The sequence below is a fragment of the Apodemus sylvaticus genome, chromosome 4 (assembly GCF_947179515.1).
Source record: "Apodemus sylvaticus chromosome 4, mApoSyl1.1, whole genome shotgun sequence".
Taxonomy (NCBI): Eukaryota; Metazoa; Chordata; class Mammalia; order Rodentia; family Muridae; genus Apodemus; species Apodemus sylvaticus.
The window spans coordinates 149,886,683-149,909,050 of NC_067475.1; the positions used below are offsets into that span (position 1 = coordinate 149,886,683).

Below are 22,368 nucleotides of genomic sequence, written 5' to 3' on the forward strand. Positions count from 1 at the left end.
AAAATGATGTTATTAATACTTTATTGTGTATATATTCAAGGAATTTTGGATAAGTCTGTGGATCTAATTATGGAAAGAAGGATGAGGAAAAGCCCATGACTGACAGTTTGCTTTTCATTCAAAATCCAAGTCAAAGTGAAATGCATTCTCAGAGTTTTATGATAGTTGATTTTGTCTTAATACTTACTTTGCTGTCTTTTTATTTATTGCTTTCTCTGCCTTTATTTGAGTCTTTAAAGTATTCTGATTATGTGTTATTTGAGTTTTTAAAAAATGTGAATTAAGAATACAAATTCACATATCAAAGAGACTTTATGTACTTTTTGTGGGGGAGAGCATAAGGAGTGGTTTCTAGCAATACTGACTTTATTTTACTGGATAGTATAATTGTGATAAATTGAACCTTACTGAGATCAGTGAGACTTGACTATAAAACTGAAACAGTAATAAAATATAAAATTGAGAGATAGGAAGGGAGCTAAGAAAAAACATTCCGGATTTACACAGTAGAACCACAGATCTATAACCCACCATGTGGGTCTCACCATGTGAAAGACATGGAGTATAACCTGCACAAGAAGATTTGAGGACGTCTAGTTCATGTGTCCACAGTAGGCATGACATCAGTTCACCTTCCACAGGGTCTGCACAGAGCTTCATGTATCTGCTGTATAGACCCTATCATCAAAACCTCTTGAAAAGTACAAGTGTAATACTGAAGGAAAAATGAGTTAATGCATAGCAAATGGTGGTGTCCATTCAGCCGATCTCCTAAGTGTGACTTGGAGAGAATGAGGAAGGAAAATGAGACCTAAAGGTGCTATTCTCTCCCAACTAGAGTAAAGGTCATGGACCCTGTGCCTGGAGAGATAACATGGGGGAGGGAAACTGAGGACACTTAAAATGGAAGAAAAAGAAGATGGGGACCAAGAAGGCCAAAAGAAGGCTTTATGAGGTTGCAATGTCCAGCTTGGAAGAATCACTTGCAATAGGCAATATTTTCATCAGGAGTTTGCATAACATTTTTTTCCGGTGTCCTATGAAGTTTCTACTAGTCAAGAGTTTTATTATTGGGAAACATTTTTATTAAAAGTTCTGCAGCCTGATGCACCAACACTGAATTCATTATAGATAGCCTGCGTGGGCCAGCACTCCTTGGAAAGACAGATTTTTTTTTCTCAGACAGGCCTAAGTGACATCCCATTGATAACACTCCTTGGGTTTTCTACTCCCCAAGGCCATTTTACTGGAAGCATTCCCCTCCCTATAGGAAGAATGAGTAATGCAAGAGTAACTCAGCATGATGTGGAATTTGCAAAAGATGCCCAGAAAAAAAAGACAAACGCTTCTGTAGGGCTCTGGTGCCTTCCAGTTGTTGTATACAAAGTCAGTGCTAATTGACTGAGTAAGTCTTTTGGGTCTTTTAATGACAGACTTGTTAAGTTTTCTCAGACCACTGATTTTCATGAACTCAAGTGGAGTAGGCAGCTACCAGTTCCCAACTTCCATCAGATTCCCCAAAGTACTAGCCTGTAACAGAGGGCAGTGAATTTCCAGACATATCAGCTCTTCAGAAGAATATCTTTCTCACTTTTCTCTAGGTGTCCCTACACTTTAGCAGAAGGGGAAAGGACTGAGTAAAACTATATGCTCAAATGCATTGTAGTAATCTGAAGCCCATGCCATTCAGGACAATTAATATCATCTACATGATTCTGATGGTTGAAATAATTACTTAATAGAGAGGTTGAGAAGAAAAAATAAGGTAACGAGTGGAAACGTGACATTGCTTAAAATAATGTTTGAAAGGTTCCCAGTGACCTGAACTGATTGTTTCTAATCAGGTAATGGCTAGACGCTAGCCATTCTGGAAGACAAAGTTCCAGGGTTCCAGAAAGGGAGGGGAGCATCAGGAGCAATTTGTGTGGGTTTGGGACACGAAGGCAGCCTTCAAAGTCATCCTGCCCAGACATAGTTTACAACTTTCTAAATCTAATTTTTAATAAAGAATGCTAGTAGAAAATATGGGCTTAAAATAAAAAATACCAATAAAAAGCAATTGCCCCTCAAATCCAACAAATGATGCCTTGATGAATTTGGCTTCATTTGTTCTCTAGCACCTACCATTCAGTATTAATGTAAGCATTTAGTTCATTGCACCTATTGTCCTACATGATCCCAAAGCAGTTGCTACTATGTTTAGTGTCTTTATGGGATAACTTCAAAATAAATATAACCCTATTTTGAGATTTGTTGTTGGTTCACAATCCTGTCCACACTTTTAAACACAAGGCTACTAGCACTCTGTCCTCTCTTAATACTTCACCCTATCCATCACTAACGTGGATCTCTTGAATCCTTCTATGAGCCCTCAAAATCTTCCTTATAGTTTCCTTTCCCCTATTTCTATCATTTAAATCCTTACATCTGTGTTTTTAACGTCAATGATATAACATTCTTCTGTATGACCTTAATTATCGAATGATTTATTGTAAGTTGTATACAAGAGCTTAAAATTAATAACCAGTATATACCCAATATACACATGCAAGTTATGTGACAAATGGAAGACAAGTTTACATTGTTTTTCTTAAATGGACTTTTGTTTTTCCATACATTTATACCTGCCTATACTTTATTATAATTTTGCTATTGTCATTTGTTCCTTCCAATGGTTTAAGACTATGCATGCTATTTATTAAGGTATCCCTCTGACAAGAATTCTCCATTCTTTTTTAATCTACGTTAGTTAACTTCTATATTTGTGCTGATTTTGTAACTCTTGGATTTGACTCTTAATTTTCTCTGTCAAATATCATGTTTCCTGAATGTTAAGAGTTCTTTCTCTGGAATTACTTGGTGGACTGGGGTACATTGCTCATTTCCCATAGACAGGGCTGCTTCAGTGTGCATGGAACCTTAGACAGGTTTCTTTCTAAACAAATTATTTGATTAGAATAGTATTATAAGGCACTGGACATGGCCTGGTGTGATCATCTGTGAGCATGGCACTTTAGAGAAGGAGGTTTGAGTATGATGAATTTGAAGCAATCAGGATACATAGCAAAATCTTGTCTTGAAGAATAAATTATATTTTAAATTGCGAATATAAAAGCATTATATAACTCATGATCCCATATTGGGATGTAGTATTCTGCTGCAAACAACTTAAAATAATGAAGAAAGATGAGATCATAATATTTATTATTTTGTGAGTATATAAAAATTCTTTATAGTGTCTGACCATAATCTTGATTGGTAACTGCACAATATTTTGAATAATTTTATACTTCTATCACAAAAGAAAAAATATGTTTATAATGGCAAGTTCTTGGGAAGATGTAGTCACTGAGGACAGACACATATCTGTGTGTCTGTATTGTTTTTGTAATTCCACTTATTAGATTCTGCTTGTATAGTTCATCGTGACTCTAAATATCAACTTCCAGTGAGTTCTTCAGATGTTGTGGGTTTGCTTCCCTCATGATGGCCACACATGTCCTAGCCAGAGCTTGCAGGAGAATATAAGCAAATTTTTATTTTTTGATTATATCATATTTACCACTTAGAATTTTACAACATGGAGTGACACGTGTTACAAACATTGCTTTCTTAATAGTATAGATGCTATGTTCCCAGAGGAAAGTTCTTTTAATGTTAGCCAAACCCTTCTCTTCCACACTCACTGTCACCAACAGAGAGGACTGCAGTGGGAATGAGAAGAGAAGTCATCCTGGTGCCAGCAATGTCTCACAGAAGGCAGAGCTTTGCCTAATCTGGGAATACATGGCATAGGCGCATCCATGGAGGCAGATAGGAGACATCAGTGGGAAGAATCACTGCTGCTGCAGAGGAAAGGTGTTGAGCACCTGGAAGAAAATGACACAGCTACCGCAAAGACTGCCTATGTGGTCGCTGTCCTGGCGACTGGCTGACGGTCAAATGAATACAGAATACTGTCTCCTCACTTGCCTTTGGGTTCTACACTCCGGTGTTGGAGATCAGAGGTAATATGACAAACTAAAACTGGAAGAGAACTGACCCAGCATAGCCACCTGTAGAATTGTATGTGATATATGGCTCCAGTGACAGTCATCCAGATTTCACTGAGGATGCAGATATAGACTTAAAATTTTATTAATAGCTAAAGACTTAAAAATTTGGAAATACTTTTTCAGGTCTCAGAACTGGAATGTGGCTATTAAAACTTTGCGAAGGTTTTAAGGTACAAGGCTAGTTCAAAGGTTGTTATTGAGAAAGCAGATATATCCAGACTGCAACCTGTAGCCTTAAGTTGTGTGTTGAATATTGGTGCTTGTAAATTGGAGGTGTCAAATTGGCAGGGGGCAATTGACGGTTGTTTGGAGGTTCTTGAAATGGACCTGTCAAGCAATATACCGAAATGATGGCAAGGATTAAGATGGCATAATCAAGGAGTGGCAGATCTTAAGAAGGTGTAGGAGATAGCCCCAGGAGATAAAGCTATCTGGGCAGAATTGCTTAAAGTCAAACAAATGATAAAGACACAGAAAGATAGAAAGTAGTGTATGCAAAATTGACTGCTTAATAAGGGTTAAACTTTCCTTAAATATTATACATTGCTTATATAAGAGATAATGTAAGTTACTGTCTACATAATCCCCGATGTGTTTTCCTTGATTATCTGTCATTGTTTACATAGAAATGCTGATGCAGGTTCCTTCTTAATAAAGTGTTATGAAATAAAAAAAGAATCTAGCCCAGCTACCTTCTAATCTAGTGTCCTTTCCGGTAACTCACCTGCTGACTGATATTCTCAGCAGAATGTCCTTTTTTTTTTGGATTTGGGTTTTTCGAGACAGGGTTTCTCTGTACAGCCCTGGCTGTCCTGGAACTCACTCTGTAGACCAGGCTGGCCTCGAACTCAGAAATCCGCCCGCCTCTGCCTCCCAGAGTGCTGGGATTACAGGCGTGCACCACCACCACCTGGCCAGAATGTCCTTTCTTTAGAACAAAAGCCACCTAAATATTGGGGTTTTGTTGTTGGTTTTTTAATTACCAACTCTAACAGCTGTAGTTTAGGGACTGAATCCTTTAAGCAAATTTCTCAATTAAAATAAAAAAACCTCCAATATTAACAAATAATATTTTAAAACTCAGACGGTTGGAGGTGACTATCTCCTTTGCAACGAATCACTAGACAAGTGATTTGTTGTCTAGTCATTTATTCACTTTTTTAAAAAACTGTTTTCCCTGGGAGTGTGCATGTGTTCCTATGTCTGCACAAACTCTCTGTGTTTCACTCTGCCTGTGTGTTGTTGGGGAATGTGACATCTGAGCATTTCTGGACTCACTGAATGAGTTTGCTTTAAAAGAAATGGACTGACCCTGGAAAGTCTACAGGGTACCTCCTATAAGCCTGCATACACACACCCAATGTTACTTCCGCCCTTTACATCAACAGAGCACTCAGAAGTGTCTTCTAACACCTTGACAATGGGGACTTGACCCAAGTACCCTTTTCCTCGATAGACTGACAGCACTGGCAGCCCGATGCCTACTGCCCATCAAAAACCAAAACAAAAAACCTCTCAGGAGGTTTTCAAAACATATAAGCATGTCATGCTGGTACGAGGAGACACAGTTTTGTTTTGTTATAACGAAAATAGTCCATAGTAGTTGTCTACATTTCAGCTTCTCAGTCCATTGCTTTCCTCCAAATCAATAAAGCTAGACTGACAAATCACACTGCCTCAAGCCACTGCTGGACCCTGAAGAGTCTTCAGGCTACATTTCTCTGACATCACCTGGCTTCCATTGTTTTGCTGATAAAGGATACTCCCGGGGAGACTGGAAAGGAAGAAGGGTGAAAACAGGCTTCTGTTTCCTGTTTGCTTGCTGTGGGTGTTAGCATGACTCAGTAACAATTCTGCATGCCAATCTCTCACTTCCTGCACCACCCCCAACCCCAAACTGCCCCCAGGCTCTCTCAGAGGTTCAACCTTGTTCTTTTGAGCTTGTCTTCTCTGCTTCTAGGGTAGCCACAGCTCCACTTGAGCAGTCTCCCTCCGGGTCTCTCCGCTCCTTTGGGGCCCCTTCTCTGAGCTGCAGGTAGCAGGATCAGGTGAGAGGAACCCGGCACTCCGAAGTGGAGCCTCTCCTCTCTCCTTCCTGCCCCAGGGAGGGAGTTATTTCTGCAACTACACTCACTGTACTTTCTCTATTCATTTTTTAGTTCTCCAAATCCTGTTTTCCCAACTCCTATATCAAAGTTTCCCTGTGAATTAAGTTTGACCTTCCTGTTCTCCAGAATGTGTTCAATCACCAAACATTGGCATATCGCCCAACCCAGTGGTTGTCTTTCCCTATTCCTCATTCCAAGGCCCTCCTCTGCCTCGGAGTGCGTTACATTTCTGACCACTCTCCCATGGAGTCAGAACTCTGTTCTTTCCTGTCCCCCCAGCTGCTCTCCCGCTATCCCAGCTCAGTCTCCCAAGTGCTGACTCCGGCTATCCCTTGCCTCCCCAGCTGGCCTCTTCCTTCAACCGCCCATTCAATCCAGGCTCTTCCTAAACTTTCCCAGGCCGTTCCTGCCAGAGCTGTCTTCCCCGGTCAGTTAGCTTCACTTGCTTCCTGAGCATTCTAGCTCTCGTATTTTCAGACTGGTCTTCAGAGCTCGCACTCCTGTGACAGTGGCAAGAAGGATCTTTCTGTCACAATGTTCCTTAGGCTTTCTGCTCTCAGTAGCTCCCAAATAAATCTTATCTTCCTTGTTCACCGTTCCCTCCTGTGCTTACCATCTGCCTCACTGCCCAAGGCAAAACAATGAGATTCCTTTGGGCATCTTGCCTTGCCTCACGCTAGCTCCTGTGTCCTACCCATACCATAGATCATACAATGAGAATTACCACTTATAAAAGGTCTTGTCGTGTTCCAAAGGTATGTATCAACTCATTTAATCCTCACAGCAATAACTAAGTGTCACTTGGCTTGCTTAGCTATGTCCATAATGACTGCACCTGGGAGTTGGATCTAGGGAGGCAGATTACAACCTTTTGATGGACAGGTTCTCAAGTACCTTGGTTGCTTCTAGATTGCCTGAGTCCACTGAAGGTTTCTACGGAGCATTGCTGTCCTTCAGTCCTTAGCCTTGTGCCTGATGCACTCGGCACTCGGCACGTTTATTACCACCACCACTTTACCTGCCATCTGTCACCTAGTCCAGACAGTCTGAGTATACGTTCTAAGTCAGAATCGGCTTATCCCCACTTAACGTCCTCACTGACCAGGCCCGATAGAGCTGGCCTTTGATGTCAGTTCACGCCTTACCTCTCAGGTTGTCCTCTCGGCTCCTTCACATCTTCAGGTGCTGCAGGAAACTGAACTTCCTGAAACCCTGACTACTCTCCCTTGGCCTTGCATCTTCCGATTTGAGGCCGTGTCTCTGGAATAGCCCTCCCCCCTTCTAGTGCTTGTCTTTTCCTTGTTCTTGTCTCATCTTGGGTATCACCTTCTCTTGCTCCACAGAGGTCTTTTCATAGCCTTAGCTGCCTCTTCCCATGGTAGAGGTCCTCCTCTTTGCCCATATACAGATCGCATGTCACAAATCTTTTCTTACATGTCTCCCTTCATGAGCACTAGGCATCTCAACACTAGTAGAGATTCTCTTTCTTCTTTGATTTTACCTCCAGCACAGGGACTGGAGCATAGTAAATATTTGGTTCTAGTACTCTGTCTGTTGGAGTTCAGTGGTCAGAGCCTGATGCAGGGTATTCTGTTGGGCACATAAGTGACAGCTGAAGAATACTTCCTAAAGACAGTCAGGCACATAACAGTGTTACCTGGAGAAAAACAACAACAACAAAAACTTTGCAAAACGTTGTGACCTGCAAACGTGACTGCAAAGACCCTACCAAAAAGCAGAGGGAAGAAAGAAACCAGCTTTTCACCCAAGGTTGAGTACTAATCAGCTCCTTCTGTTTTGTCTTCTAAGATAAAAGAATCACACTATTCTGTGTAATCATCTGGCTTCCTTGTGCATGTTTGTTCGTTACTTCATTATGCACAGAATTTACAAGTTGTTTTGTGCTTCCCTTCCATTTCAAATAGTTGGTTTGAAATTTTCGTGAAGGCACACACTAATTATCAGCTTTCTATACAGAAAATATGAATTTAGAAACCAGTGTGAGGCACAAACCACAGCATATTCCAACCACAGAATGAAGGTGAGAAATGTGGGTCTGGGAGATTGGAATCTGTTCTAAGGGTCTCTGTAAAGTACATTTGTTAGAGGCTTGTAACCACTGCCCCTTCCAGTGGTTGCTGGATAGCATGGGATACCCTGCATGGTTTATACATCCTAGGAAGAGAATTCAAATTAACGAAAGAACATGTTTGTGAGCAGCAGAAAGATTAGCATTCTGAGCTAAGCAGCTGCTGGAGTCTTCTCTTGTAGGACGAGCACAAATGGTGTGGCATTTTTCATCATTACACCTTGTGGCTAATGATGAGGAAAGAGACATCCTGAAAGCCTGACACATCTGTTGGGTCTGTTCCTTCTAAACCACAGGACCACCCCTGGGAGGCCTGAGTGATAAGGAGAGGAGGAGATGAGAGCATTCTAGCACCTTCCACATACCTGCTGGAAGATGTGAACCAACGTATCCATTTCCGGCCCTCTGCTTATTCATCTCCGTAATGTTGATAATAATTTCTACTTCCCAGCAGGGTTCAGGGATAAAGGATTAGAGGCACAAAAGCAAAGCTTCTGGAAGAAGCACAAACAGAGGAAGCTATTATTGTGCTTTTCTTGGCCCAAAAAAGGAGGGAGCTGCAGTGTCCCAAATTTCTTAGCAGAAAGGTCTCTGTCTGGCTTTTGAGAAACTTCTCAGCCCTGAAAAAAATCCTTGTAGAGGATTCCTGATAATGTTCTAGGGGATACTAAGGGGATTGCTTAATGTTTCATAAGCCCCCCCCCCAACACTAATGCTCATGTTTGTTCATGGTCTTGTTCTTGGCTCTTAGTCTAGACCTTTACCCAGGAAAGTTCTCCGTGTTGGAGAGAGGCGAAGTGGAATGCAGGTTTCAGTTGTTCCAGGTTACCCAAGCTAGGAAGAGACAAAGTCAGGTGTACAGTACACCAGTTGGCAAGTGACATTTCAAAGGTCTCCATCCCACCAGGGATGTTTCCAAAGCTATTTGAAGAATTTTGTTCTTAAAATAGTTAAGAAAAGATACTGTGACAACTTCCATAAAATGTCATTTATTTTAGTGTGGTCATGGACTAGGTGGCTTAAACAATGGGAAAAAACCTGATTTTTCACTGTTCTGGAGGACAGGAAGTCCAAGACCAGGTTCTAGTAGATAATAGTGTCTGCTGTGCGCCATCTTGTTTCCTGATAACAAAGGGTTGGAGGGAAAGAGAGACCATCTTTTATGAAAGAGAGGTGTATTTTAGGAGAGTGCTAAGCTCACTCAGGATATCACTACATCCATATTCTAACTTCTCTCACAAAGGTCTCATCTTCAAATCTCATCATAGTGGGAATGATACTTTGACCTAGAAATTTGGAGATCACACAAAGAAAAAGTTTATTACATAGTGCAATTCTTCAAAAGCTAAGCAACACTTTTTACAGGAGAAACCAATGAAGTTATGTAATTATATCTCTCCATTCAAATTTAAAAAAAAACCTATCTTTGCAATTACTGTTGTTTCTGAGAAGCTAAGAGAGCATTAGCACATGGCAGAATTTTAGAGCTATTAAGAATTAAAGTACAAAGACAACAAGTTGGGAAATTAGGTGCAACTCAAAGACATCTCTATATTTAACTTCCTATGAATAAGACTATTAAGTCTCACTGCTGCTTGAGGCCATTAAGCCTTTTTCTATTATCCTAGAGATATTATTGCTTAGATCACTCCTAAAATGTATGCAAAGGAAGGAGAGCTAATGTGACAAATCAAACAATCCTTACTCCAGACAGTTTCCCCACAAACCCCTTCCAAGCGTTCACTGGCTATTAGAAATATAGGGCCAACTAAGATTGGTGTGTGGCCTTTCTGCTAAAAAGGACACACAGTGAGTCTTCAATAGCCAATACTCAGTAGGGGTAAGCTCAGTATAAAGTCTCCATCTATGAGAAATAGGGGGCAAGTTCACAATCAAAGTAAGAGTCAAAGGAGTGCACATATGATAGCATAATTGTAGCTTTTGTGATGGAAGCTAATATCCCATCTCCTACCTATTGATCTAAGAAGCTTTGTAAGACTCGGGGTAGTCTTAATTTACCAGAGAGACCCCCTGAATGGATGGGAATCGATGCCAAAAGCAAGAGGATTTTTATTTATTATCCAGTATGCTGGGGCCACCCAGCACATGGAGACAGAATAACACACACTCCACGCTGCCCAGGCCTTTTACACAGTTCTGGGGCAGCCACCATTAGGCACAATGTGATTGGCAGAACAGCGTTACCTTTAAACTAATTGGTTGTTAGGGGATGAGGTAGGTGGCCAACAAACTCTGGGCCTTTCCTAACTGCAGGGACCATACTGTGGTCTGAGGAATGTAATTTAGCCTCTCCCTTCTGGGAGGGGGAACAGTTGCCCTTCTGGTAGGTGCCAGTGTTCTATGACCTTTTCAACGTTTCTGAGTTAACCCTTTCAGCTTTGGAGAAGAAAAATAGCTCGTTCTAAAGTTCAGAACAGTCACGAACACAGATCTAAGAATAACATCTTTGAATACAGCTGACCCATTGCTTATTGCCCCTTGGGTAACCAATTTTCCCAGAAAACCAAAACAGTGTTTTATTGCTGTAGTCAGTTCTGTCTAGGTCACTTCCCCTGAAAGTCAGGCCCAGAGACCTTGCACTGAGACCTTGTAAGCATCACCACCTGACCAAGAGAGGATCATGCCCCCCTCAGTGCACATCTTGCTGAAAGGTGACCTTTTCAAGGGCAAGAAATCCTCAACACCCTAAAAATATACAGGGTCTATCATACACCAAGATCCTCTTCTAGAGCAAAATACGCCATTTTCCTCCCAGAAATGGTAAAAATAACTAGCAAGTCTAAGTGTTGCCTTAAATGCTAGGTGTCAAAGAAGGGAAACACAGCAAGATTCCAAGGACTGCTGCTGGGGTCACTCTGTTCTCTGTTAGTCTCAGGATAACAAGCTGTGTAGGCAAGTCAGCATAAAGACTCTGAAGCCTTGGGGAATTAGGACACTACAGAATAAAAATGTAAAAACACTAAAAATCCTCCAGTAAAATATATGTTTGAATTTGTTTTAACTCTGCCCCTTCCCTTTTTGTAAAACTAGTAACATCCTTAGGACCTTATTTGGGAAGCTTTCTTCAGAGCCTAGTAATGTTTATGAATATAAATGTCTATTCAGGATACTTGTTTGGTGGATTTCTTTCTTGTGACCAACTATTGTAAGATGATTTGTTCCTGAAAATTGCCTTTCTTGACAGAAAGTTCATTCACATCCTCGCACTGTCCTCCATCCATTATCAGAGACTAAAACAGAAAATTCAATGTATTATGATGTGAATAGAAAGGTCAGTCATGTCTATCATGGCCAGAGGACTGGGGATTGTGAGAGAGCTGAACATGTCCCTTTCCTGATGTTCTGAGTCATCTCACCAGGCACAGTTACTTCCTAACTTCTGGAAAAGAGGCAATAATGTCCTTGCCATTTTCTGGATGGAGAAGACAAGGCATCCATGGATGACTCCTGGATTTGAGAGAATAACTGACTAGTGGGAAGTGAGATGAAGCCCTGTCCTCACAGGAGGTCCATGGATGGAGGGTCCTGTGCTCTCTGGATGCCCTCTTTGCTGTCTGCTGTTACTGCTCCGATCACCATGAGGTACATGATATCTAAAATAAGTGTGTGTGTGTGTGTGAAGCATTGGGTTCTGACCCTCCAATCTTCTCTCTACACTGCATTTGGAATGCATTTACATATATATCCCCTCTTTGAGTGCACTAAAATGGCAGTATTATCCTGGTGAGGTATAATCCCTAGTAAGACAGAGAATAGAAAAAGAACTATATGTGTGTGAAAGAGCTTGACATACTTCTGAAATAATATCAGAGAAAAAAGAATTAATGTCTAAGGAAGCAAAATGAAGAAACAGATGTAAACTATTGCTCAGGGGCAGTAGGATAGAGAGGGTGGGGGTAAGTCCAGAGGAAAAGGCCATGGCAGGCAGGCAAAAGTGAAGGCATTCTGGGAGTCTGCTGAAATTGGGGCAAGACCAAGGGCAGAGATTTGAAATTCTAGATATGCAAGATTCAAACTCTCTCATCCTTTGGAAAATGCCAAAACCAAACAGTACGATTTTATAAAACCTGTTGTTAGGAGCTGAGCTGTGTCTTCCCTGCATTCACATATTGAAATTCTGATGCTCAGGATCTTAGAATGAACTGAATTTTAAGAAATGGCCTTTCCAAAGATAATTCAGTAAAATTATGTCAAAGGCAAAGGCTTGTGCCATATTTTAAGTGGTTGGGGGAAAATTGTTGTGGATTTGCTCTAACGGTTGTATTATGTTAATTGGGTTCCAAAAATTGCAAGAGAATCTGCTTGTAAGACTCTGAGGGTCCCTGCCCCTGCTTGGTTCTGATTGGTAAATAAAGTTTCCAGCAGCCAATGGCTGGGCAGGGAGGGAGGCAGGGGATTCACTGGCAAGGGGACCAGGAGAGGAAGGCAGAGAGAGAACTCTCAAGGAGGGAAAGGAGAAAGACCAGGCCTGAGAAGTGTAGAACACAGAGTCCTGTCATCATGTAAGCGTCGGATATCCTGGCCCAGGAGGACTGCAGGCCTGGGTCATGGGTGGCCAGGATGGAATATAGGTTTTAGTAAGTAATAATTCAGGAATATCAGAGGGGAGTGTGCTGGCTGCATGGAGGTTTGGAAGTGCCCAGCCACTGAGCTGTTTAAGGCATATTAAACAAAAGACTGCATGTGTATCTCTCATTCAGGAACCCAAAACATTGGAGTGGGTAGAGAGGAACAAGGTGGGGCAATTTGAGCAGAATTAACTGGCCTACCACAACAGGAAATAATAGAACACAGTTGTGCTAATTAGTTATTTTAGGATGATATACTTCTAGATGAACTTTCTGTCCTGCATTGTTCAATGGACTATGGAGTATCCACTGCACTTACTTAGCTTGTGGACTGACCACTGCATTAATTCAACAGGCAAGAAGTCGGTGCTGTAATCATTCAACAGGCTTGGGAATATCCACTGCATGTATTCAACAGGATACAGAGTGTCCACTGCACTCATAAAACAGAGAAGAGTGTCCACTACATTCTTTCAATAGGCTAGAAAGTACCCACTGAACTGAATGGACAAGGGAGGAGCCTCTGAATTTATTTAACAGGCCAAGAAGCATCCATTATGTTTTAAGAAGGAACTTATGCAAAAAACCCATGCCCTGTCATGTAGTGTGTGGTCTGTGCTGTGACAGTTACTAGTGAAATGTGAGATTTATGCTGAAGGACATGCATGATTTTAGCATAACATAAACATGCAGGTCCTAAACTTAATCTGAGAAAGAGTCCCACAACAAAACACTTGTCAATCAAACAATGTGCATTGTCAATAAAAATCACACATACACACACAGCATACCTGTTTTGATATATGTATACATGATAGAACAGCTAAATGGTATTAACTAACCTGTATGTCACGTTACATACCCGTTCCCATGGTAAGAACACTTAAAAATCACCCCTCCCTTTTTTTTTACTTTACATTTAGGTTTAAAATGTAAGTTTTATTTTAAAGTAGAGATCACAATTAAGACCACAGTATTGGTCCAATTAAGAAAAATATCTGACCTCATCACAAACAGTTGGGGACTGGTAACAAAGTGGTAAATGTGATTAGCTTTGGCATTCAGAAGAATTTTTTATTGTGTTTTGCTATTACTGTTGGTGAATCTTACTATAAATGCCAGGCTGGCTTCCAGCTTGCACTCCTGCTGTCCAGTGAAGGTGCTGGGATTAGAGATATGTGCCTCCAAACCTGGCTAGGATTAGAGATGTGTGCTTCCACACCTGGCTGGGATTACACATGTGTGCCACCACAGCTGCCTTACATGCTCCATTGTGGTTTTCAGAGTCTCCCGTGTTCTCTATAGAGGGACGTATGGCCAGAAGAGACTCCTAAGAGTTACAACATTGTTCCCAGGGAAGCAGTAAGGTATTGATGTTTTTGAAATCATTTCTCTATCATCTTATGAAGATGACTATCAAATCTACCTCAAATGCAGTGAGCACAATGATTCAACAGCCTGACTGTGAGTAAAGACGGCAGATTAATAGCAAGCTTGGAGGGTGTATTTGCTTGCCTGAATTTTGCCAATAAAAGTATATATATAAAAGTGCAAAGAGATGCAGGTTCTGAGGAGTTACCTGCTTTCTGTCACTTTGTGTTTTTGTTTTTGTATCTGTATCTGTCTCCTCTCTGTCTGTCTCTCTCTGTCTCTGTCTCTTTCTCTGTGTGTGGGGTGTGTGTGTGTCTGTCTGTGTGTGTGTGTGTGTGTGTGCGTGCTCATGTGCCTGTGTGTATCTGTAGGACTACAGCTTGAACCCAGGGCAAGTGCTCTGTCACTGAGCCCCATACCCAACTCTATTGTTTCTCTTTTATTCATTTAATCTGTGTTCTATATTATTTAACTCACCCCTATGTTACATTGCTTTTGAAAAAGCATTTTGAACAGGGATTAATCACTATTTGGTGCCAATGTTTCTTGAACAGAACAGTGTTTCTAGGATCTAAAAACATTTTTGTTGGTCCTTTTATGACTCCTTTCAGTAAGTGAGGCTGTATCTCTTGGTGTGAGTCTTATAATATAAATTATTAGTGTCTTGTGTAATCATATCTAAGACATTGTTACATTTGCAATCACACATCTATATCATAATTTCAAGAATCCTCATATTCTATATTCTATAAAAAGATAAAAAGAGTAATGCTTTTATTTTTGTGTGAATTTTTATTTTTGCATTTTCATTTTCAGGCACATCAGTGCAGCTGAAAAGCTCACGTAATAATCACAAGATTCAGGTAGCATGAAAATAGCAGTGTGCACACACAGACGTTTAAAGCCAAGGGGCACTGCACAGAGAATGTCTGTATTCTCATACCTTGGGAATAAAAGGAAAACCTACGAAAAGGCACTTCAAGAACTGACCTGTGCATTGCTCCACCTAAATCCACTCGTCTCAGCTCCTTCATGCACCCAGCTGGGAAAGGAAGCACAGAGGATGGGGTAATGCTGTGCAAAGCGTAAGGCCAGCAGTGAAGAACGGGTTCTCGTTCTGACTTCATCACTAGCTGAGTAACTTCAGATAACCTCTGGTTTTCATTTAGACCAAGCGGTCGCTTCTAACTTGAGTGCTCTGTGATTTACTTGGGTAAATTGTGGTTCTTCACAATTTATATTCCAGGTAAGGCCCATTGCAAAGACCCAACAGCAAGAGTGGAGACAGAGTAAAAACCTTTCCCCGATGGCTGGATGGGAAGGGATCTTAGGGGTCAGGAGGTTAGTAAGTGTCCCATACATGCTACTTTTCCCCCAAAGAAGCCTCCCTGACTTCTCCAGGAAAGCTCCAGGTACTTCTCTCTTTTCCTTCCCCTCAGGACTCTTTGGCTCCTCTCCCTCCCCAGAATGGAATTTAAGTGGAACTTTATGAATGGGCAGAGAAGGGGTCAGGAATGAAAGTTAAAGCAAAACAGAAACCAACAAACAAAAAACCCAAACACTGAAATGAATTTTAACTTCTAAAATGCCCCCAGTAACAATAATGAAGGTTCTGCGGGCCTCCTTATCGATGCAAACCCAGTTTCCCTCCAAAGCACGACTTAATCATTTATTAACAAATCACATTTTCCCAGTGGACAGAATTCTTCTCTCAGAAATGCATCCCACAGTTCATCATTCATCCATGAGCTGACTTTTCTACAAGCCCCCAGTGTTTCCCCCACCTTCCTCTTGTTTCTAGAAAAGGTGCCAATTAGTAGAGCCCCCAAAGAGGGGTTGAAATCTGCATTGCATCATCTGCCACATTAGCAACAGAGAAAATTGAAGACATAACCAGAACCAGGGAACAGGAACTTTTTTGATAAACAGTAGTGGTGGTTATAAAGCAGCTGAAATGAATCACAGACACTAGAGTTCGTAACAGCATCTTGAATTGCAGGATTAAAGGTAACTGCTTCCCACTTAGACATAATATCCATTTAACTCAAAATTTTGAGAGTGGAATTGTAGACATGGCATTGTGTGCTATACTAGTGTCAGAGAGCAATTACTAAAGATACCTGTGTACATTTGAATTTGGAGAAAGGAACAGAACACATAATAAATAACTTAAGTGCCTTGCTATACATGCTATCGTGATTTCGCAGTCCACGGAGGTGAAAGGAACGATTCTCATTCACAGACTCAATAACTGATTTCTTTTCCAGTCTACCAAACAGCTTGAGTTTTTTTCAACACAAGAGAACAATGCCTCCCTCCGTGGGTTTGCAGTGCAGACTCCCTCCTTGGGTTTGCAGTGTAGAACAGACTGTTTTAGGCACACAGTTCATTCTTAGGGGATCAGAAAAGTCCTGATTAACATTAGATTCTAAGAGAACCACAGGAGGCCTGAGATTCACTTGACCCTGAGGCTTTTGTTAAGAAACTTTGTTTATGGCCTTCATCATTAGAAGAGCTCTTTTGTCATGAAGAAAACCACTAAGCTGGTTTCAAAGAACTTACTGGTCTTGTCCTCAGATCCATAATTCCTATATGTGCTCTTGGGAGGACTAAGTGATAAAAGCTAAGACTTGGTTGTCTCTGTCCCTTCATTCTCCTCCAGGCAGAAAGATGGCAGGCCGTAGCAAAGACATATTTCAGATACTGAGGTGTTTCCTGAGAGGACAACCTGACAGAAACGTTAGATGTGGGTGGTGAGGCACCAGGAAATGTCCAGTCCACCCCCTTAATGGTGGCTGCCTTCCTGGCAGCCCTGCACTCCCCACCTCTTCTTATTCCCCCTCCCACTCTCTGTCTCTTTTCTGGTCCGTATCTGGCCTAGCATAGTAAGAGGTCAGTATGTTTTCCACACTTGGATAATCTCATTCAAGAATTTTTGTCAATGGACAAGTCATAAGAAGCCCTTCCATTTTAGGGCTCGTTGACGTCACCAAGGAGGCGATAAATATCTGTTGATATAATTGGATGTGAGATTCAGTGTTGAAATAGCAGAACTCTGTCCCTCGCTCCTTGGCAGGGCCCTATTATTTATGCAGGAGCAGAGGCAGCACGCAATCGAGCTGTCAAGAGAGCGTCAGCTTATTAGGCAAATGCTGCGTGCTTTCTGAAGAGGGTCGACATTATAAAATCTCACTCCAGGCTCTGGTGTGGAGAAACTCAGAGCCCAAGTACGTTGAGAGACTGAAGAGAAAGGGGAAAGGCAAAAGAAAAGAAGAAGAGGAAGGAGAAGAGGAAGAAAGCCTGCAGGAGGTATCCTGGGAGAGGTCCCTCTGCAGAGACAGCAGTGCGGGCTCACCTGCCAAAGGAGGAGAAGGTAGGCAGCGCCTAGACGGGCGCCACCAACTTTGTGCTGGCTGAGCTGCTGTGGTGCGTCCGGGAGCCAGCTGCCCATGTGCTGGAATGCCTGTGCCTGTGCATGTATGTGTGTCGCTAACTGTGCCTTACCATCCCGATGACAGCCGCGATGTGAAAAAGCGAAGTTAGACGGCGGCAGCGGCTGCGGCTGCTCCGCTTTACCCACTCAGTCTAATCTACCACTCGCGACTCACAGTCTGTGTAAAGAATGGCTCCCCTATTGAATCCCATGTCCCCAAGCAAAGGGAGCAAGAACAGGAATGGAGACAGAGAGGAGGTAGTTGTCAATTTGGAAGCAAAGGATGTCCGAAAGGGTGCGATTAGGGTGGGCGGCAGCTTAAACCTGTGGCACTTGTCCGGGCTCAGGGAAGTCGGTTTGGGGAAGATCCTTAGGAAGAGGAGCCAGGGGGTGTCCCTTCTAGGTCTCCAAAGAAGGGTCACCTGCAGGCTCGCACCAGTTAAGTTTTGCGAGTACATAGCTTCAGCACCGCGGACAGCGTCACCAAAAGCCAGAGCCTGTCTTGTCTGTGGGTGGATGGGAAGCCCCGCTGCACCTTCCAGCTGAGCTAAACTCTCACCAATCTTACCTCTCTCCCCCACCTTTTCTCTCCCCCGACCTCAACCTCGGTGCTGCAGAGAGCGCCCCTAACATGCGGCTGCGGCTGCTGGTGTCCGCGGGCATGCTGCTGGTGGCTCTGTCGCCCTGCCTGCCTTGCAGGGCCCTGCTGAGCAGGGGATCGGTCCCCGGAGCGCCGCGGGCCCCGCAGCCCTTGAATTTCTTGCAGCCGGAGCAGCCCCAGCAACCTCAGCCGGTTCTGATCCGCATGGGTGAAGAATACTTCCTCCGCCTGGGGAACCTCAACAGAAGTCCCGCTGCTCGGCTGTCCCCCAACTCCACGCCGCTCACCGCGGGTCGCGGCAGCCGCCCCTCGCAGGACCAGGCTGCGGCTAACTTTTTCCGCGTGTTGCTACAGCAGCTGCAGATGCCTCAGCGCTCGCTCGACAGCCGCGCGGAGCCGGCGGAAAGCGGCGCCGAGGATGCCCTCGGCGGCCACCAGGGGGCGCTGGAGCGGGCGAGGCGATCCGAGGAGCCGCCCATCTCTCTCGATCTCACCTTCCACCTTCTGCGGGAAGTCTTGGAAATGGCCAGGGCAGAGCAGTTAGCTCAGCAAGCTCACAGCAACAGGAAACTGATGGAGATTATCGGGAAATGAAATGTTGCGCTGGGTCAAAACGATTCTGCATTTAGCACACAAGTAAAAATTAAAAAAAAAATTAAAACACAGTATTCTGTACCATACTGCAGCTCTGATATCAGTTGTTTATTTTTATATAGCTTGAAGCATAGAAGATGTACAGGGAGAGAGCCTATATACCCCTTAATTAGCATGCACAGTGTATTTCTGTGTAGTAACAAAGCAGCGTTATTTGTATCGTCCATGCTTAATTTCTATGTGTCTTTATAGCGATATCTTAAAGAAAATGTGGACCCAAGGAGGAAACCTTTTAAAAAGCAGATGGGAGTCGCCCAGTTGTTTTTATTCGGAGCTACAGTGAAAGAGAATTCATTCTTGAGGGGTGACTAGGACGAAATGTGTAAGCCCTTTGAATCAACTTTTTCTTGTAAATGTTTCAATAATAAAACATCTTTCTGATCCTTGGTCAATTTGGTTGTGTAAGAGAACGTTGAATATATTTTTAATAAAATCTGCAAAGGTTGTTGTAGCTTTATTCTTTCCTCTTCAGTGTGCATACAGAAATGGCCTCAGCACAAGAAAATAAAAACAATACAACAAACAACTCCCCCCCCTCAAAAAAGCGTCCTACATTTTATTTTCTCCTAAAGACATGAACATGTGTCACATAGCTTACATTGGCCCTGTAATTTGAATCTGTATCTCAGATTTCCCTTCTGAGATTAAATAACTTTAGAGGTTCCTCCCACCTCTAAAACTTGATAATTTTACAACTGGAAGATCAGTCACAGTGGAAATAGCATGCAAACCTGATTTGTTGAGGACCGGGGAAGTGTGGGCGTCATGGGAAATGGGTGGAGGTCAGAGGTCAGCTTGTGGAGGTCAGTTTCCTCCCAGTAGGAGAGTCCTAGGAACTGAACTTGGTTCTTCAGGGGCAAAGGCAAGTGCTTGTACCCACTGCACTATCTTACCAGCCTTAGACAGGAGAAACATAACAATGCAAACATTTCAAGTAAATAAACATATTTGCAGTAAAAGGGCACTTGGGCTTCTTTTTCTAAAAAAGAAAAACATTTTGACTTTAATAGCTACACAAATACCTTTCATATTTCTCTCTCTCCCAATCCTAATAACTGCAGCTTGTAGGACTGTTATTTGCGTCTAAGATTAAGCAGCACATCTAATTAGTTGGACGATGCATTTGCTTTAGTAGTTTAGTTACAGCTCTAAAAATTTTAGTTCTGTAATTAATACTTTAAAATTAATTAGTATGTATGAAGATGGTACTTCTATTGAGGCCCTTGAAATATGCTTGATTAATGGCTTAACAATAAAACATGAATCACTGAATAAATTGCTAGGAGACTGAAGTTCTTAAAAACATTTATTTAAGAGTTCATTTAAAATAAAGTTACGTGTGTGTGTGTGTGTGTGTGTGTGTGTGTGTGTGTGTGAAAGAGAGAGAGAGAGAGAGGGAGAGAGAGAGAGAGAAAACAGGGGGAGAATTATATGTATATTTAAATACATACAGTTGTTCCACAGATTATCAAATTGATTCTATGGTAGCAGACACCTAAGTAGACAGTTCCTCCCAGAAATTCTTCAATTAAAATGCCTGATATATGGATATAAGATTATGAGATATGTAAATAAGATTAGAAAAATGTCAAAAGAGTTGCTCTAGACTTTTGGCCTTCTGGACTATGGAAGTGTGGCCACGTGCAAAGAAACTTCTGGCTGCGCATCCCGTGACGTCTGTAGGAGAGAGGAACCTCGATAGCGCCCTGCCTAGCTTTGGTCAGTGACCAATCTCCGTATTTTGATAAATCGGTCAGTTCTGAACTGACACTGAATGTCGCCTACCACCTGCAATGCTAAGGAGACAAGCAGAAGGGGACAAGTGTCCTAAAGTAACAAGAAGCCCACCGAGGGACGAGTTCTGCCACTTTGTCACCACATGCTACTTACAGCTAATGTGCACACATGCACCACACCTACACGACCTTCAGAGTGTTTCTTACACAGTAAAAGATTTGCATAAGATCAAGGTTCTTCAAAAAGAGTATTTTCTGTAATTTTGTTCTGAGCATCATCAGTTTCTCAATGAGTGAGATAAGTCATCTGGAATTAAAGGGTGTTGCTGTTGCGTTGTTTTCAGAAATCCCGTCCAGAGGTCCCCTTCACATGAATCTGGTGAGTTTCCACCCAGGTTTCCTGCTGCCTCTGTGCTTCTCAGCCAGGCAGACAGGGGACAGCAGCGAGAATAAATGTCATTCATTCAGGGAATTCAACCAGGAGAAGGAGAAGACGTGGCGAGCTGGCTCAGAGCCAGCCCCACCTCCACTCCCCAAGGCTGCAGCCTGTCCCTGGGGAGAAGGGGCCTCAAATCCAATCTGCAAAAGAAGAAAATGTAGATGAGAGGGAGGACGGAGTAGGCCTTTGGGGAACTGGCCTCGTCGCTGTCACTGAGGAGAGATGATAATAGTAATTACATGGAGCATAATTATTATTAGGGACAGAAAGCAAGCTCAGGTCATCTCAGTTACGGTCAAGAGCCATTACAGTGATTCACACTCACGATTCAAAAGGAGAAGCATCAGCACATGCAGCGAGGGTAGCTCTGGTGGGGCGGGTCCAGGCGTCTGTGCTTGGATTTCCCGACTTAAGCCGTTCATGATGTGCTGACATGACCGTCTCATTCACACGCACAGATATCTAGCTTTGCAAAAAATCTGCAAAACTATTAAGATCCTGCTACGTTTTAACTCAGAGCTCAGCGATAGCCTGCTTTTCCAGCACATCTTAGGCCTGAGTGTCACCCCCTATGTCATAGAAGACAGAGAGGGTGAGGGAGGGAAGAGAGGACGGAAAAGGTGGGGGAGCCCAAACGTTAAGTGATGTGCTGTGTCATGACTCTGCAGTTTATACTCATATTCATATCATCTCTCCACTGCTGACGTGAGACGTTTCTGTCAGTCTCTACTAATGTAGGGGTTTGCTTCCCCGAAACTCAGCATTGAGTTGTACCACCTGTGGGGGCAGCAGTGCTCACGTACTAAGACAAGAGCAGTAAGCCATACTATGTAAAAGAATCGTACTTGAGGAGCTCACTGACAAAATGTGACTATACATACACTTATATGTTTATAAATTGCTTCAACTTTGCAAAACCCCTCAGTTTTTACAAAGCTGAAGTATTAATCTTGAGCAAATCCTGACGTGAATATCTCTAGGCAATAAAATCTTATAACATTCATACATAATTAATCTAATATCAAAACTTCTAAGAAGATACTTTTGATACATATCTGACTGATACAGATTGTCAATTTAATTCACCTGACCAACTCAGTCTTATAAATGAACAACTTCATGTTGCTTTGAGTTTCAAAAATAATGGCTTAATGGAACAAAGGACATTCATATAAAAAAAAAACTTGGAATTTGATTGTATTCACTCAAACTGTTAGGAGACCATGATAGACCTGGTTTGTCCCAAGGAAAATGGTCAAATGTGTTCTCACACTTCCCTGGTAAACTCTGCAG

The 22,368-nt window shown here is 42.4% G+C and overlaps 2 protein-coding genes and 1 pseudogene across 3 annotated transcripts in view; 2 read left to right on the plus strand and 1 right to left on the minus strand.

The window, feature by feature from the left end:
* The window catches only part of LOC127683744 (peptidyl-prolyl cis-trans isomerase D-like), a 143,150-nt pseudogene extending 138,583 nt beyond the window's left edge, over positions 1–4,567 (plus strand).
* Positions 4,568–18,276: 13,709 nt separating this feature from the next.
* Crh (corticotropin releasing hormone) lies at positions 18,277–18,840 on the plus strand. The gene has a single exon (XM_052178794.1). It carries the CDS (start codon positions 18,277–18,279, stop codon positions 18,838–18,840), a length of 564 nt encoding a protein of 187 aa, XP_052034754.1.
* Positions 18,841–18,976: 136 nt separating this feature from the next.
* Trim55 (tripartite motif containing 55) overlaps positions 18,977–22,368 on the minus strand; it is a 43,069-nt gene continuing 39,677 nt past the window's right edge. The window contains exon 10 of one of the 2 annotated variants that reach the window (XM_052180759.1): positions 18,977–21,215. In XM_052180759.1, coding sequence (XP_052036719.1) covers positions 21,093–21,215 — 123 coding nt within the window. In that variant the 3' untranslated portion in view covers positions 18,977–21,092. The remainder of the gene's footprint in view (positions 21,216–22,368) is intronic. The other variant, XM_052180760.1, reaches the window with a different exon arrangement.